General features: G+C 32.7%; 1 protein-coding gene across 1 annotated transcript; it reads left to right on the forward strand.

The window, feature by feature from the left end:
* The first annotated feature begins 789 nt into the window (after nt 1-789).
* LOC134726009 (acidic mammalian chitinase-like) lies at nt 790-11891 on the forward strand. Its single transcript, XM_063590363.1, has 10 exons — nt 790-831; nt 1892-1951; nt 3020-3199; nt 4060-4322; nt 5129-5253; nt 5963-6071; nt 6439-6624; nt 7117-7239; nt 7990-8959; nt 11156-11891. The coding sequence occupies exons 2-10, from the start codon at nt 1903-1905 to the stop codon at nt 11326-11328; spliced, it is 2178 nt and encodes a 725-aa protein (XP_063446433.1). The 5' UTR covers nt 790-831; nt 1892-1902; the 3' UTR covers nt 11329-11891.
* The last annotated feature ends 4908 nt before the right edge of the window (nt 11892-16799 follow it).

The raw sequence follows: 16799 nt of genomic DNA on the forward strand, positions 1-16799 counted from the left end.
ATATGTAGTAACGTAGTATAACGAAATCGGAGATCTATATTTTAATTAGATTGGCCAACATCATGGGATATCTAAATCCAAACCACCCTGCTCGATATTTCTTGCTCCTACGAATGACATGATATCAACAGACCGGAATTCTATTTGAATGATTGTATGAGTCACATCTAAACTTACGGGCTCGATAAACAACATCAATATGAAAATTATGATGAAATACCTATTTGTAAAAAGTGGTTTATAGGAACAGTCAAAATTCTAAACAAATTATTTGAATTCATAATTAAAAGGATTTTTACATTCTTTGTATCATTTTAAAGAAGCAAATGTCATTTTCATTGATAAGGCAAAAATAAAAAAAGTCAATTTTTACCAAAAAAAATCGAACTGCCGATTTGGTGAGTATGTTATGTGAATATTTCATATCTAAATTTTGTTTTACTATTTTTATGTTCATTTGGAGGTGAAGAACAGAATGTTGAACCGAGTGACCACGTTTAAATTAAGGATCGTTAATTGAAACTTAAAATTTAGTCATTTAACTTTTTTAAATGTCGGTTGTGCAACACAGTTCAGGAAAATAATAATGACAATTATCTATGGTCACAGTTGCAGGTAACTTACTTCCTATTTAACATATTGATTTAATTTAGACTTTACCATTGTTAAATGTTTATAATAAGACTAAGGAATGGGTTCAAATTGCTAACCTTGAACGGATCAATGATATAACTAACAAGCAGTATAAATTCTATACCTATTCTTTGTAATACTTTAGTAATATCTTCAGTAATATCTATATGTCTTCATGTTAAGTTTTCAACTAACACGGTAAGGCTTTCCTTCAAACAAGAAATGTGTCTTATAATTTAAGTGTAAAATATTAACATTTAGTAATTTAGTTAAAGTAGCTAACAATTTTGATAACTCTCGGTTGATTAACGGCTTTCCTTGTTTCACATAGTTTACACATGGCGTTGCACAAGTTCGTCATATTTTCTGCATAATTCATTGGTGGAGGGTTGAAGGAACCCATACACACGTATCTTGTTAATATAAAATAGTCAGCTATAAAAGGCCCCGAAATGTCAAATGTAAAACAATTCAAACGAGAAAACTAACGGCATAATTTAGGTTAAAAAAATGAACGAAAAACAAATATGTAACTCATCAACAAACGATACTGAAATACAGGCTTCTGACTTGGGACAGGCACATACATACAGAATTTTATAAGTTCACTAAATGCTAAGATGACTCCATATTCTGAATCCTCATCACTGGTTATCTTTTTTGCTTAGTTTGCATAAACTATAAAAGATAGATAGAGAGAACATGTAAGTTTAAAAAAATTAAATGTTCAGATATAATAGATTATACAAAAAATGTCACAATATGGCCATAATTGGTAATTGATCCCTAATAGGAGTTATTAACCATGAAAGATGATTTTATTATATTTTTTTTGCTTATTTTGCTGTTACAGAAAATGAAATAAGATCTTCAAAAAGGTCAACATGGCAGTAATCGACTGTCTCTTTATAAGATTTATTGCCCTTGAATGAAACGTTTTGCTAATTTGCATAATTTTTCAATTATCTCTAAAAGTTTTATTAATAAAGTAGAAACTTTAAACAGTAAACCATCAATGCAAATTCTATAAAAATACTCATAAAGAAAATTTACACATAAGCAAACAAAACTGATTGCATTAAAGGTAAAACAAATATCCAATTTATACCAGGTGAGCCTCTTGTTTTATAGAAGGACTGAGTTGCGCTTAAATGAAAAATTATTTATCATTCATATGTATTAACCAATATAGTGAGTGAAACGAGAGAGAGAGAACACTGTTTGCGAGTAGAATTTCATTGAAATATACATTTTTTAGACAGCGGTGCTATGATTCGGACCGTTGTTTGTTTTCTGATACTTTGCTTACACTGTGAAGGTAAGTCTGTAACATAAAGGTAAGTAGGATATATGTTATTCGCTTCTCAAAACAAATATGATTATTACTTTACATGCACAAATGTAATTGCCTTCTATAGACACAGAGGAGATTTGCCGAATTTAGATGTGGTCTTGCCCCACTAAGGATTGATACTCGGAGAAATGAACATATAGTTTTAGAAAGCAGAGTGTTTCATATATGTGGTTTTATTAACTTTAATTTTTTGTTTCATTAAGAATTCCTCTTTATGACGATTTACGTTGCTGAAACATTTAATTAAAATTTTGATACCTGATAACCAAACTTTATATTTTTATTCTCAGATGTAAAAATGATACGTGTGTGTACGAAAACTTGTTATTCAATGTTAAAAAGACCTCAAATTTTAGTACTTAATTTCATATTGTTTAATGTAATGTATCTTCTATGCATATTAACAGTATCTTATAACTATGTATAGAAGGTTTTCATTTCATGTAGTATTGTTTTACAATTTATAAATACCGATTGTACTTGTTGACGATGAGAGTTTAATAGAATATTGAATTGAAATGCACAACCGTCTAGAAATAACTGAATATACTTTGCTCGAAATTAACAAACAATTAACTTACATATTAAAATTCAGTATTTTATTAGTGTCTCACCACTTGTTAAACATACAATACAATCATCACAATATATACATTGAATAAAACAGTATTTGTATGCCCCTTTATGGGCATTTTGTTTTCTGGACTGTGCGTCCGTCCGTCCGTCCGTTCGTTCGTCCGTCTGTCCCGCATCATGTTAAAGTTTTTGGTTAAGGTAGTTTTTGATGAAGGTGAATTCAACTTGAAACTTAGTACATATGATCCCTATGATGTTATCTTTCTAATTTTAATGCCAAATTAGAGAATCCACCCCTTTTCTCCCTTTTTCACGGTCCACTGAACATAGAAAATTATAGTGCGAATGGAGCATCCGTGTACTGGGGACACATTCTTGTTATATATATTAATGTAAAAAAGTAAAATAACAAATATTACCGAAAATATCAATGTAATGACTTGATTCCTTTGACAGTTATTTCTAGTTACAAGAGAGTCTGCTTCTTTACGAACTGGTCACAATATCGGCCCGGTATTGGAAAATATACGGCGGATAAAATTGATCCATTTTTATGTACCCATGTAATTTATGCATTTGGCAAAGTGTCCGGGAATACTATCCAGCCATATGAAGAGAATGACATCACACAATCCAGTAAGTTAGTAATGATTTTATCACTGTTATAACTAGTGCTGTAACTTGTATTGCTATTCAGAACAAGAAATGAAAATTAAAATATTTGAAAAAACGAAATAGAACAATAGAAGTACGAACGATTGTGTCAAGGTTGTCAAGGTGGGAATCATGTGGTTGGTTCGTGTCAGTTGTGAAGATTTTTTTGATTTGTGTTTGAACATCACAGCTTCAATTGTTATTGGTTGATAGATATATCTAAACGTTCAGCGACTCTGTCACAAATTGACCTTCCTATGAAAGGTTTTCCTATCTGTTATCATGACATTTTATTCAGACTGCGAGATGACCAGTATGTTCTTACTCCTATACATACTGCTTTCATTTTGGCGTAGTAAAGTTGTGATCACATTTAAAGTCTCTAGGTGAGGGAGATTACTTAAAATCGCCCAAAAGAAAATAAAGCCAAAAGAGAAAACTACAGACAACAAAACAACAAAACACCGAAAAAAGATACCAGGTGGACATTCAAACTCATAAATCGAAAATAAACTGACAAAGCAATGGCTAAAAAAAAAGACAAACAGAAAAATAATAGTACACAAGACACAACAAAGAAAACTAAAGAATAAGCAACACGAACCCCACCAAAAACTGGGGTGATCATATGTGCTCCGGAAGGTAAGTAGACCCTGCTCCACATGTGGTATACCCGTCGTGTTGCTCATGTTATTATACAAACCCGTTAAATAGTCAAATTAGGTAGGTCAAATTCGTGAGAAGGGAAGGGGTTGTAGTTACGACAATCATAAGGAACATAGCCGATATCATCTGTGCATGAAACATAAGTTACATTTTGTACTTGATACATCTTTTTGAAGGTAAAGGTCAGTATGAAATGGCTAATGAACTAAAATTAATAAATCCGGAATTAAAAGTTCTCTTAGCTATTGGCGGATGGAATCATGGAAGCGGACCATTTTCTACATTAGTTTCCAACCAGTCAAACATGGATGCATTCTCAGAGAACTCATTGAATTATCTCAGAACACATGGTTTTGACGGCCTTGACATTGACTGGGAGTATCCTGGTAGCAGAGGTAGCCCTCCAAATGACAAATATAGATTTACAACATTAGTTAAGGTGAGTAATGCTTTATTTTGATGGATCACATATAAGATTAAGGTGTTCATTCATACATTATATACTACTGTTACCTATATTTTTCACCCCTTATTTTATTGATTTTGTATATAAATTGTGTCATGTATAAAAGTTTTTCGTTAAATATATCTTTTGATTGAGTTAAGCCATTTCATATTGAGTCTTTCTATGTTGTTATGTTACACTATTGTTTAGATTAGGATGAAGGTTGGTACCCATTAAAACATTTAAACCCGTTGCATTTGTTTGCACATGACATATGTCAGAAATCTGATGTTCAGTAGTTTAATGTGATTCATACATGTTTCTTATTTCTCTTTTTTATATAGACTAGACCGTTGTATTTCGCGTTTAAATGGTTTTACGCTAGTCATTTTGGGGCCCTTATTATAGCGGCTTGCTGTTTGGTGTGAGCCAATAATCCGTGTTCAATATAGAAAAAAAGATGTGGTATGATTGCCAACGAGACTACTTTCTACAAGAGACCAAATGACACAGACGAGAAACGAGAAAACTGACCGCCAAATGTAATATGTACAACAAATTAACTAAAAACAAAAATGTAAACATAAACAAACGAAAATCACTGGCTGAATAACAAGCTCCTGACTTGAGACCGTACTATATGGCCTATGTAATGGTTTACTTTTACAAATTTTGACTTGAATGGAGTGTTGTCTTGTTTCCACTCATACCACATCTTCTTATATCTAATTAATAATTCAAATGGACTAAACATCGTATATTAAAGGATAGCTGTATAATACATCATGATTTTTTTGCAGACATTACGTTTAAAGTATGACAATGAAGAGTTGACATCCGGGAGGTCACAACTGTTATTAACAGCTGCTGTTTCAGCAGGCAGAGGAACAGTAGAATCTGCTTATGAAATCGACAAAATATCACTGTAAGTTAACAACTTAGTTATGTCTATTGTAGAACAAGGAGTAAAATAAAACATTATTTAAAATCCACTATAGTTGTAACCGTTAATATTTGCAATATCAAATATAATCTTTTTTTTTATATCACAATTTTTGTGTAAAATATTCTGACTAAGTAGTATCTGAAACTGTCTTTCCTTGACAAAATATATTAAAATGGGAATAAACTATCCAAGAAAGCACCGTATTTAAATTGCGTATAAATATTTTACTACTTCAAATATAAAAATATACTCCTACGATTGTCATATATATTTTCATTTAACCGTAGTTCGCTATAAATTGCAATACGCATTGAGCAGACAATACTGAGTCATTGACAAATTTACACAAACAACAACTTTGTTTGGAAGTTGCATCATTTGCAATCATACCACATCTCCATAATTTTACAAAAAAATAGATTAAATAAGATGGCAGTTAATTTGTAAATCAATTGTTTCCACAAATAAATCTGTACCTATAATATACAGGGAATGAAACTTATAATCTCTTTATTGGCCTTAATGTTTTCAAAGTATTGTCAAGTTTGGCTCTAAAACAGTATCTTTTTCAAAAGAGAAAAACGCGTCTGTTTAGAACAGTAATAACTATTTAGAAATAAGTTATCATATAAACGTTTAAAAGATTTTTATGAATACAGTTATATAAATGTTTAATATTTATTTTCAGGTATTTGGATCTTATAAATTTAATGACATACGATTTTGTTGAAGATTATAACACAGTAACAAGCCACCACAGTCCATATAATGACTCAGCAATTGTTGACTTCAACGTTGTAAGTGTAGATACAAATTATCAGAAGATCCTTTTTCCAGGGGATGTTAACATTATGTTCTTAAATTGTACATATACACCACTCTCCCGTGTAAGACCCATGCAGAATGTTTTATCCCATGTTTTTGTATATGCCTGTCTAAAACCAGAATTTCAGTGTAACATTATATATTATTTTTGGATGTTCCTTTGATTTTAGTTTAGAGTTATTGATCTAAATAACGTCGTTGATTTTCTGTTATGAAGTGGTATTTGTACACTTTAATGTTGCAATTTAGTTTTTTTAGTAACATCGAAATGTTGATAACTTCTATATCCATGCAAACATACACCTTCTATCACTTTTTACAAAAATGTACTTTATGCAGGATTATGCAGTTAAAATGTGGTTAGATGGAGGAGCACCGAAAGAAAAACTGATCATGGGGTTTCCTACATACGGAAGGTCTTTCACATTGAGTAATACCATGAACACAGGTTTAGGGGCGCCATCTATTGGTCGCGGTACAGCTGGACCTTATACAAGAGAGAGCAGTGTGTTGGCTTATTATGAGGTAAGATTTTGCATGCAGTTATACCAAACGTTACCGTAACTAACGAATCATGCTTATGATTGCCATTGGTTTGACTATATTGATCATCACGTCTTAAAGTCTTGATCATTCTGTTTGGGTTTACGCTTTCCTCTCAAAGCTTAATCATCAAAAGTGCGTAATAGTGTTTTACGTTTACTATAGAACAGATAAAAGCACAAAAGAGTGGCAAACAGATGAGCATTAGCCTGAATCAGTTGAAATCTCAAGATTTTAGTGAAATGAAATTATTTCTCTACTGGAATATCAAAACCAAAATATACCATTTCGGACATTCCATTAAAAAAACACCTTCTACTATTATTAAAATTGAACCCTGAAGTTCACTATCAAAGTTATCTAAAGCAAATCACACCATCCTAAGTGGTAATTGAAAAAAACCCACATGAAAAGACATTATATTCAGAGAAGATAATGGAATTGAAAAAATGTCATTTTTTTTTTATTTCTAAGATATGTTCCAAAATACAAACAGAGAACTGGACAGAGGTGTGGCTTGAAAAACAACAAGTACCATATGCATATCATGGAAACCAGTGGGTTGGATTTGATAATCTTAGAAGTATCGAAATAAAGGTTAGAGTTTAGATTAAGATCATCAAAATTTAATATCTTTTACAATATCTAGGATTAGTGTTACGAAATGATATTCATGGATAACTAATATTACTATTGGAACATTCACTGTGATGTTTAATTCATGTTGGAAATCTTGGACTGCAGTCAGTATTTATCTTTTTTATAATCTTTTCACTACAGTTGCTTTACTTTGTATTTTACTATCATATCAGGTCAAATTCTAACAATCTTAAACGGCATTAAACGCATATGTCTTGTCAAACAATCCGATCATATTTATTTTGTTTATCGTTTATTATTCAACGACTTTCTTATATAAAAAAGTATAAACACAAATACTTTGAAGGTAAATTTAAAAATTGAAAGTGATAAACCTGACAAAATCAAATGCTTTTCTCAACACATATGGAAATATTTCTTTGAAATAAAGGCAACAATAGTATTCAACTGTTCAATCGACTAAGCGAAAACAAATCCAGGTCAAAAACCAAAACCGAGAGAAACACATCAACTATAAGCAGAAACAACTAAACAACTAAACACTGAACTGCAACAAAAACAAACGTCAATAATCACAACAACAGACTACGTTATAACCAGTGCCGTATTCCTGACTTGGTGCAGGACACATTAAAAAAATAATGGTGGATTGAACCTGGTTTTATGGCTAGCCAAAACCTCCTGCTATTATGAAAATGTATAAAATGATATTGTATTAGATAAGGTATTGGTTATATGTATTTACAGGTAAACTACATAATAGCAAACGATTTAGGAGGGGCTATGGTATGGGCTATTGATCTTGATGATTTTAATGGGATCTGTGGAAATGGTGCCTACCCATTGACTAGTAAAATGAAAAATATGTTCAACGCTTCTTCTCATGATTATATTTCAACACCAATATCATCAACTGCAGGTATAACTACTCTTATAACATCTGATGACACTCTTACAGAAACCATATATACATCTACAGAAAGATTTTCCAATGACATATTCTCAACTAAAGATACTACAACAACTCCAGTATCTAGTAAAACTGATAAACCAACCAGTCATTCAACTCAAGATATTATCTTCACGAGAGAATCAACAGCTCATGATGTCCCTACTGATAGCCCTACTCAAATAAAAACTGATAAACCAACCAGTCATTCAACTCAAGATATTATCTTCACGAGAGAATCAACAGCTCATCATGTCCCTACTGATAGCCCTACTCAAATAAAAACTGATAAACCAACCAGTCATTCAACTCAAGATATTATCTTCACGAGAGAATCAACAGCTCATCATGTCCCTACTGATAGCCCTACTCAAATAAAAACTGAACGAACAACCAGCTATACATCAGATACAAATATGGAATCAACAAACAAAGCAACAAATCAATCCAGTGAAATGCAAAACACATCGACAGAGAGGCTGAATTCAACAGTCACAGAATTAACCACAAAGTCAGAACAATTTGATTGGACAAATAAAATGTCGACAGAAGTATCGCCATCTACCACCGAATTGTTGACAACATTCAATAACTCTTTATTACCAACAGTTATAGCTAACATTTCATCTGCTGAAACAACCGAATCAGTAACGACAGATTCAGAATCAACCTCGGTGACAGAAACAGACAATACAGATGTTACTGTATCAAAAAGTTCCTCAACAACTTCTAAGTTAAAGTCACCAGATTCACAAGAATATTCTAGAGGTATATATACATTATTATGATAAAATAAGAAAGAAATTCTTTAAATCCATGTGTCTAAAAGAACTAAGGACATTTTAACCACGTGTGATTTATTTGTTTTGCAGTTTGATTTAGCAAAAAATACCGACACTACAGTGTTTCGTTGTTTTCCTCTTATAGTTGATGGGTTTTTCTCGGTTTTACTTTGTTAATTGAATTTATCTTTGTCTCAATCGATTTCTGACTTTTGAACAGCTGTATACTACTGTTGTCATATTTTAAACACACACAAGGGAGTTATGTGATCATTTTAAAAAAAAATCCTGTTTACAAAACTTTGAATTTTTCGAAAAACTAAGGATTACCTTAGCCGTGTTTGGCACAACTTTTTGGAATTTTGAATCATAATGCTCTTCATCTTTGCACTTGTTTGGCTTTATAAATATTTTGATATGAGCGTCACTGATAAGTCTTATGAAGACAAAACGCTCGTCTGGCGTACTAAATTATAATCCTGGTACCTTTGATAACTATTTACACCACTGGGTCGATACCACTGCTGGTGGACGTCTCGTCCCCGAGGGTATCACCAGCCCAGTAGTCAACACTTCGGTGTTGACATGAATATCAATAACGTGGTCATTTTTATAAATTTCCTGTTTACAAAACTTTGAATTTTTCGAAAAACTAAGGATTTTCTTATCCCAGACACCTTAGCCGTATTTGGCTCAACATTTTGGAATTTTGGATCATAATGCTCTTTAACTTTGTACTTGTTTGGCTTTATAAAAATTTTAATATGAGCGTCACTGATGAGCCTTTTTTGAGGTTAACTTGGACGCTTTTTTGTATTTTTGTCATACATTTTTGTTGTACACGTGTCTTTTTCCATCCGAATTAGAATGTAATTTTTAAACGTATCAAATGTGAATAAATAATTTGTTTGAATTTAGAATGGAGGGCAATAATGTCAATTTCAAATGACTTAAAAAAAATGTGGACACTGTCTGAGTTTTAACTTAAAGATTTATCTTATTTCAATCCTTTCGGAAGAAAGTTCGTACACGAAACAAAGGTTTTGTATACATGTCTATATCTTGAAAGTGGTTATTTGTTTATCTTTATTTGAAATTATTTGATTAATTCACGAGAACATTTAACATTTATGTTTATAATGATCTTCGACAAGATCTTTTTTCTGAATCTCTTAAAATTGATGAGTATTTTAATAGTTTTACAGATTGTCAGAAAATGATATTATATTTTTATTTCGGAATCAAGACAATATAAGATTATTTGCCAAAACTTGTAATTATATTCTGAAAAATTGAAAACAACACGTTTAAAAATTTCTTGCGTCCGAAGCGCTTTTCTGGATTTACCTTCATCAGGAACGCCCAAAGCCAAACATTTGAAATCCGAAGATGGATAAGTACCGAAAACGTTGAAGAGCTATATGTAAAAAATACCTAAAATAAATAGCAAAATTCATCTTAAGCCAACTTTGCCTGAGGGAGTTGAAACCTAAGTTTCTTAATAATTTCAAAATTTATAAACGGACATTTTTAGTAAATAAAATTTAAAAGGAAATGGGGAATGTGTCAAAAGTAAAAAAACAAAAATACTGAACTCCGAGGAAAATTCAAAAAGGAAAGTCCTAAATCTAATGGCAAATTCAAAAGTTCAAACACATCAAACGAATGGATAACAACTGTCATATTCCTGACATGGTACAGGTATTTTCTTGTGTAGAAAATGGTGGATGTTCAAAGCGACAACAACCCGACCATAGAGCAGACAACAATTAAAGTTTGATAAATCATGTCAGCACCGAAGTACGGACTACTAAGTTGATGATAGCACCTGGGACTGATGACCAGCAGAGGTATCGACACAGTGATGTAAAAAAAAATGAAAACAACACGTTTAATAATTTCTTGCGTCCGAAGACGCCGAGAAGTTTTATATTGTAAATAATAGTAGAATAATTATGTTGTATACTTTTACTCTTCATATTTCATATTCATAATGTACATACATTTTGTTTTAGTTGTAATCGTCTCTCTTAATATGTGCAGATTGGTTTATTTATACAAAATGTATCTTTTATAGATTTATTGTGTTATGTTATACATAAGGCGAGACGTAAATAAAATATTGAATTGATTTAACAAACTTAAAAAACATTGTATTTTTGATTTTTTTTTTAAATTTCAGATTTAGTGAAAGATTTGGACAACAAATATATTATTTTTGGTTTGGCAGGACTGCTGTTTTTATCTATGCTATGTAATATTGGTCAATGTTTGCTTTCGCGAAAAGAAGACGGTGACGAGAACTGTTCTTGTATCCGAAAACACAAACAGACTTTACATCTGACTCAGTTATGACCAAAGATATCCATACGATGTATTTGATAAGGGATTTTTCGTTTTGAATTTTCCTCGGAGTTTCTTATTTTTGTGATTTTCTTTTTCAATATCATTTGGATCAATTCTATACCTATTCTTCATTAAACTATAATTGATTTACAGCTGCACTTTGTGAGATTTTATGTTTAGTTTAAAGAGGCAGTGGACATATTGAATGTTGAATAAACGGAAAATAGAAGGAACACGTCTTCGTTAGTCTTCCCAAAGAAGGAATACGTCTTCGTTAGTCTTCCCATAGAAGGAACACGTCTTCGTTAGTCTTCCCATAGAAGGAATACGTCTTCGTTAGTCTTCCCATAGAAGGAACACGTATTCGTTAGTCTTCCCATAGAAGGAATACGTCTTCGTTAGTCTTCGCATAGAAGGAACACGTCTTCGTTAGTCTTCCCATAGAAGGAACACGTCTTCGTTAGTCTTCCCATAGCCCTGACATCGCTAATAGATGTCGTTATACAATAACATTGTCGTGTACAGATGAACAATTTTCTAAATGTTTTAATTAAACAGTTTGGTCATTATAATTTTTGTTTTTTTCTGTTTACATCTTATTAAAAATTATTTATCTTAATTAGTTATCAAAGGTACCAGGATTATAATTTAGTACGCCAGACGCGCGTTTCGTCTACACAAGACTCATCAGTGACGCTCATATCAAAATATCTTAAAAGCCAAACCAGTACAAGGTTGAAGAGCATTGAGGATCCAAAATTTCTAAAAGTTGTGCCAAATACGGCTAAGGTGATCTATGCCTGGGTTAGGTATCCTTAGTTTTTCAAAAAATTCATATCATTAACAAAATATTAAGGTCCGATTTATATCATACATTTAACGCAGGAGTAGTGAATGCTTTATTTTCTCTTATAAAAAAAGAAGATCGAGAGAAATAAATCCGGGTTACAAACTAAAACTGAGGGAAACACACAAACTATAAAAGGAAACAAAAGAACAACATGATCTTTGGAATGCAACAAAAGCAAACGCCAACATACATGGAGACTCATACAACAAATTACAACTAGAAATCAATATTTAGAGGTTGCGGCTTACAAGGAGGCTATCAGATAAAAAGGTCCTAATGGTGAAGTTGAAATCATTCCTTCGTAAATTTTACGGACGCCATCATGAGCTGGTTGACAGTTATGGAATAACCGTTTCACACATGATTTCGGATATGTTCCTTATGTCGTATTTACAATTCCCGTCCTTTTTCGCGAATTTGACCTACCGAATTAGACTATTTACCGGTTTTTGAATAACATTAGCAACATCACGGGTAAAACATGTGGAGCAAGATCTTTTTACCCTTCCAGAGCACCTGAGATCTCTCCCAGGTTTGGGTGGGGTTCTTGTTGCTTTGTGTTTGGTCTTTGTATGTTGTGCGTTGTTGTTCTATTATCTGTCTGTGTGTTTTTTTCTTTTTAATCCATTTCGTTTTCAGTTTATTTACGATCTATAAGTTTGACTGTCCCTCTGGTATCTTTCGCCTCTCTTTTACTGACGTTCAAATCTCGTAACTAGATTATTGAGAAAAAAATAGAAAATAAAACCCAAAAACGGAGGAAATTACATTAAATTTAAAGAGAGCGATACCTTGTGTCTCAACAGGGTAACCGTCTTTTGCCATACATGCACCATCCACAATTTGAATTAACACTCAGTCAAAATTTTACAATCGGTAATAGGAAAAATAACAGTAGTGTAACATCAAAGGTAAACACCAGGTTGATTCAATTATTTAGAGTCGTTTATCGCTAACCATCAAGCCAACACATACTGCAAATCACATAACCAAACACTCCACACTATTTCTAACTTATAATTCAAAATATCGTAATTTTCAATGACATGAAGTTGAAACTATATCTGAAGAAGAACCAAAAATCCCGACATATTTTCCTGACGTTGTGGAGTATCTGTGGTCATCCCCATATTTGAAAGGTTTTCGATGTAGCACCTGTGGTCGTCCCCATATTTGTAAGGTGTTCTATGTAGCATTGTTATACTTTCTGTAAGAATGTCCTTCTATAGTTTAATTACTCTATTTTTGCATAGTTTTTAAAAGAAATATATAGCGTTAACTGCACTATGCGAAAATAGTATGTCTTGCTGTTGCAATAGACTATTGATTTTAACGTCAATCATTGTTTGATTTCACGAGAGAAGGTGGAGCTTAGTCGGATTGATAGACAAGTGGGCTGGGCTTATTAGCCTGATCATATGTGCGCTTAAAATAACGATGTTTTAAACCACTAATTAAAGTCGCTTAATGACTATACTGTCGTCTGCAAAAAAACAAAACAAACAAGATGTCGCGGTTTGGTCAAGACGACCCTACAACATTTAGAAAAGAGAACTTTAAGTCCAAGAAAACTGGTCAACACACACATTTTGCTGTTAAAGTTTTGTCAGATTTCAACATCAACTTACTCGAAGATAATAGAGATTATAATTAAAGGAAGGGAAAATAATAAGATTTTGGAACATCAAAACCCACTACAAAAAGGTTTTACGGCAAAATCCACTCCATTGCTTTGTGAACTGTTCATTGAGGAATTTGAAAGAGAAAATAAAGATCTCAAGTTACCAACCTATGTTGCATTACTGGATGGAAAATCTGCTTTTGATGTTGTAGTTCATAAAAACCTGATACGACGTGTTTTTCAAATTGGATTCTAAAAGCAATCTATTTTACTGATCAGCAATTTATATGAAAATGCAACATCCTGTGTAAAATGGGGCAATACAATGTCAAATCGATTGTTTAATATTGAACAAGGTGTAAGGCAGGGTTGAGCCATTAGTGCTGACCTCTAAAAAGTTTATATCAACCCCTACTACAAATTCTCAGCAACTCTGGACTGGGAGCCAAAATTGGAAATATAAATTGTTGTGCGCCAACTTGTGCTGACGATATTGCCTTGATATCCAACAATCCTTTTGACTCCAAAATATGATAAATTTAGCAGTTGATTTCAGCCAAAGAGAGGGATATCTACTACAGCCTCAAAAAAGCGTAGTCTTGCCAATCAAAACATGTAATAAAATGCTAGATGTTGAACAAGGTTTTTGGAAACTTACAAATATAGATATGCCCATTGTCCAAGACTCCTCTCATATTGGAATAAAAAAATCTCAAAAAGATTCTACTAATGCAACCATCACTGAAAATATAAAAAAGGCCAGAAGATCTATGTACAGTCTTATGGGTGCTGGATTACATGGGGAAAATGGATTAGACCCGGAAACAGTAGTCTCCTTATTTAGAACATACATCTAGCCAGTTTTGACCTACGGCCTAGAAGTCTTGATACCAACAGGCAAAAATTTAGATCTTATACAACAGCAACATAAAAGGTGGATTAAACAGATTTTATCTCTCAAACTAAATGTGGCTGACCCGGCTGTCTATATGTTATCAGGTTTGCTCCCACTTGAAGCAGAGATCCATATTAAAATTATTACACTATTTGGGAATATAACCAGATCTGAAAGATCGTCCTTAGGATGGAGAATAGCTGAATGACAACTTCAAATTAAAACCTACTCAAGCAATAGCTGGTTTATTGATCTAAAAAAGATATGTGGCAAATATGACATCATAGAGATAGAACAGTATCTTGATAAGCCATAAACAAAAATTGAATGGAAGAGATTTATAACCAAAAAGATTCACAAGTACTGGGAGGGTGACATAAAGACCAAAATGAAGGGGTACTCAACTCTAAAATATCTTAATTGTGAATATGACATTGGCAGAATTCATCCTTTACTTAAAACAACAAGTGCAAATATAACGGAGATCAAGAAACTGTCAATCTGCACTAAATTTGTTACGGGAACCTACATACTACAATCTAATAAAGCGGAGTATTCAAACTATGCAACAAATCCGATGTGTAGACTCTGTAATAAAGCTGACGAAACCATTGAACATTTTATCTTATTGTGTGAAACAACTTCACAAATAAGGTCATCCCTTATCGTCAAAATTCTACACGAAGGCAGTCTGGTCTTAGCAAGAGAGAGCCTGCAAACTCCTATTGATTTAATAACATTAATCATTAATCCTTATCATTACCTAACAAAGAAGATGTGCAAGGATGTTGAAGATAGAGTCGGTAATCACTTGGTACCGCTATGTCGCCAACTGTTATATACACTTCATTCCAAGCGCTATGATGTGTTGACAAAAACTGATACAAAAGCAAACAGAAAATGAAGAACTGTGAAATCATTTTAGCTGTAATATATACATGTCGGGGTACACATGGATCTCCCTCTTTTAGTAGTTTTAAAGTCTATTAAATTTTTTACGGATTGCACTTATAAACTTTCCTATTTTTTTCTTTTTAACAGTGTTAAATTTTTTTTTTATATATAATTGTACTTATTGTCTCTATTGTAACTTATTTTTAACTTATTTTAAAATTAGTTTTTACCATTTTAATTGCATTTGTAATATTTTTAACACTGTCGTGGCGTAAACATGTATGTTAAATAAGATAACCTTGTGTATGACTATTGTGAACTGTGAATTTACCTGTGTACATATATTGGTGGAGGAATTTCATTGACGGAACTACTTTCCTCTATAAGGAGGTGTGCCTTGATTGGCAGAAATTCGTTTACAGATTACAGATTACAGATTGTTGAAAGAGGTATGGAAATTGACATTTTGGAAGCCACAAAAGATGAAATCGCAAATTTATTGCAAGATTTTTATGCCAACATCCGAAATAAAAGTCAAGAATATTACAAGAAAAATACTCTTCTAGCCATACGACAGAGCATAAATAGATATCTGAAGGAGAACGACAGTTTTTTTGACATCATAACCGACCCCGAATTTACCCGAGCAAACGACAACTTTACTTCCCTACTCAGGAAAACGAGAGAAGAGGGAAAAGGAACTGTCACCCACCATGAGGCTATCTCACTAGAGGATTTGAGAATGCTTTATGAACACCCACTAGTTTTTAACACGTCAACTCCTCAGGGCCTCCTAAATAAAACTATATTTGAGACAATCTTATATTCTGCAGAAGGGGTCAAGAAAATCTCTCACAATTGAAGGTTGATGAAATTAAAGTTGACTCGGATCAAAAAGGGTAGATGTATGTCCGTAAACTTACAACAGAACTAACAAAAAACCACCAAGGTACTACAAATGAGCCAGAGAGTTCAGGGGGAATGATGTATGCTACTGGCACAGATAGATGTCCTGTTAAGTCTGTTGTTAAATATCTAAAGAAACACAATATTGCAAGCAATAGATTATTCTTGCATCCAAAGAATTCATTCAGTGAACAAGATGATATGTGGTTCAGAAATGAACCAATTGGACAGAACACCATGAAAGTGTTTATGAAGAATTTGTCGAAGTCCGCAAAATTATCTAGAGAATACACCAACCACTGTATCCGGTCAAC

Source organism: Mytilus trossulus, chromosome 7 (genome assembly GCF_036588685.1).
Source record: "Mytilus trossulus isolate FHL-02 chromosome 7, PNRI_Mtr1.1.1.hap1, whole genome shotgun sequence".
NCBI classification, from domain to species: Eukaryota; Metazoa; Mollusca; class Bivalvia; order Mytilida; family Mytilidae; genus Mytilus; species Mytilus trossulus.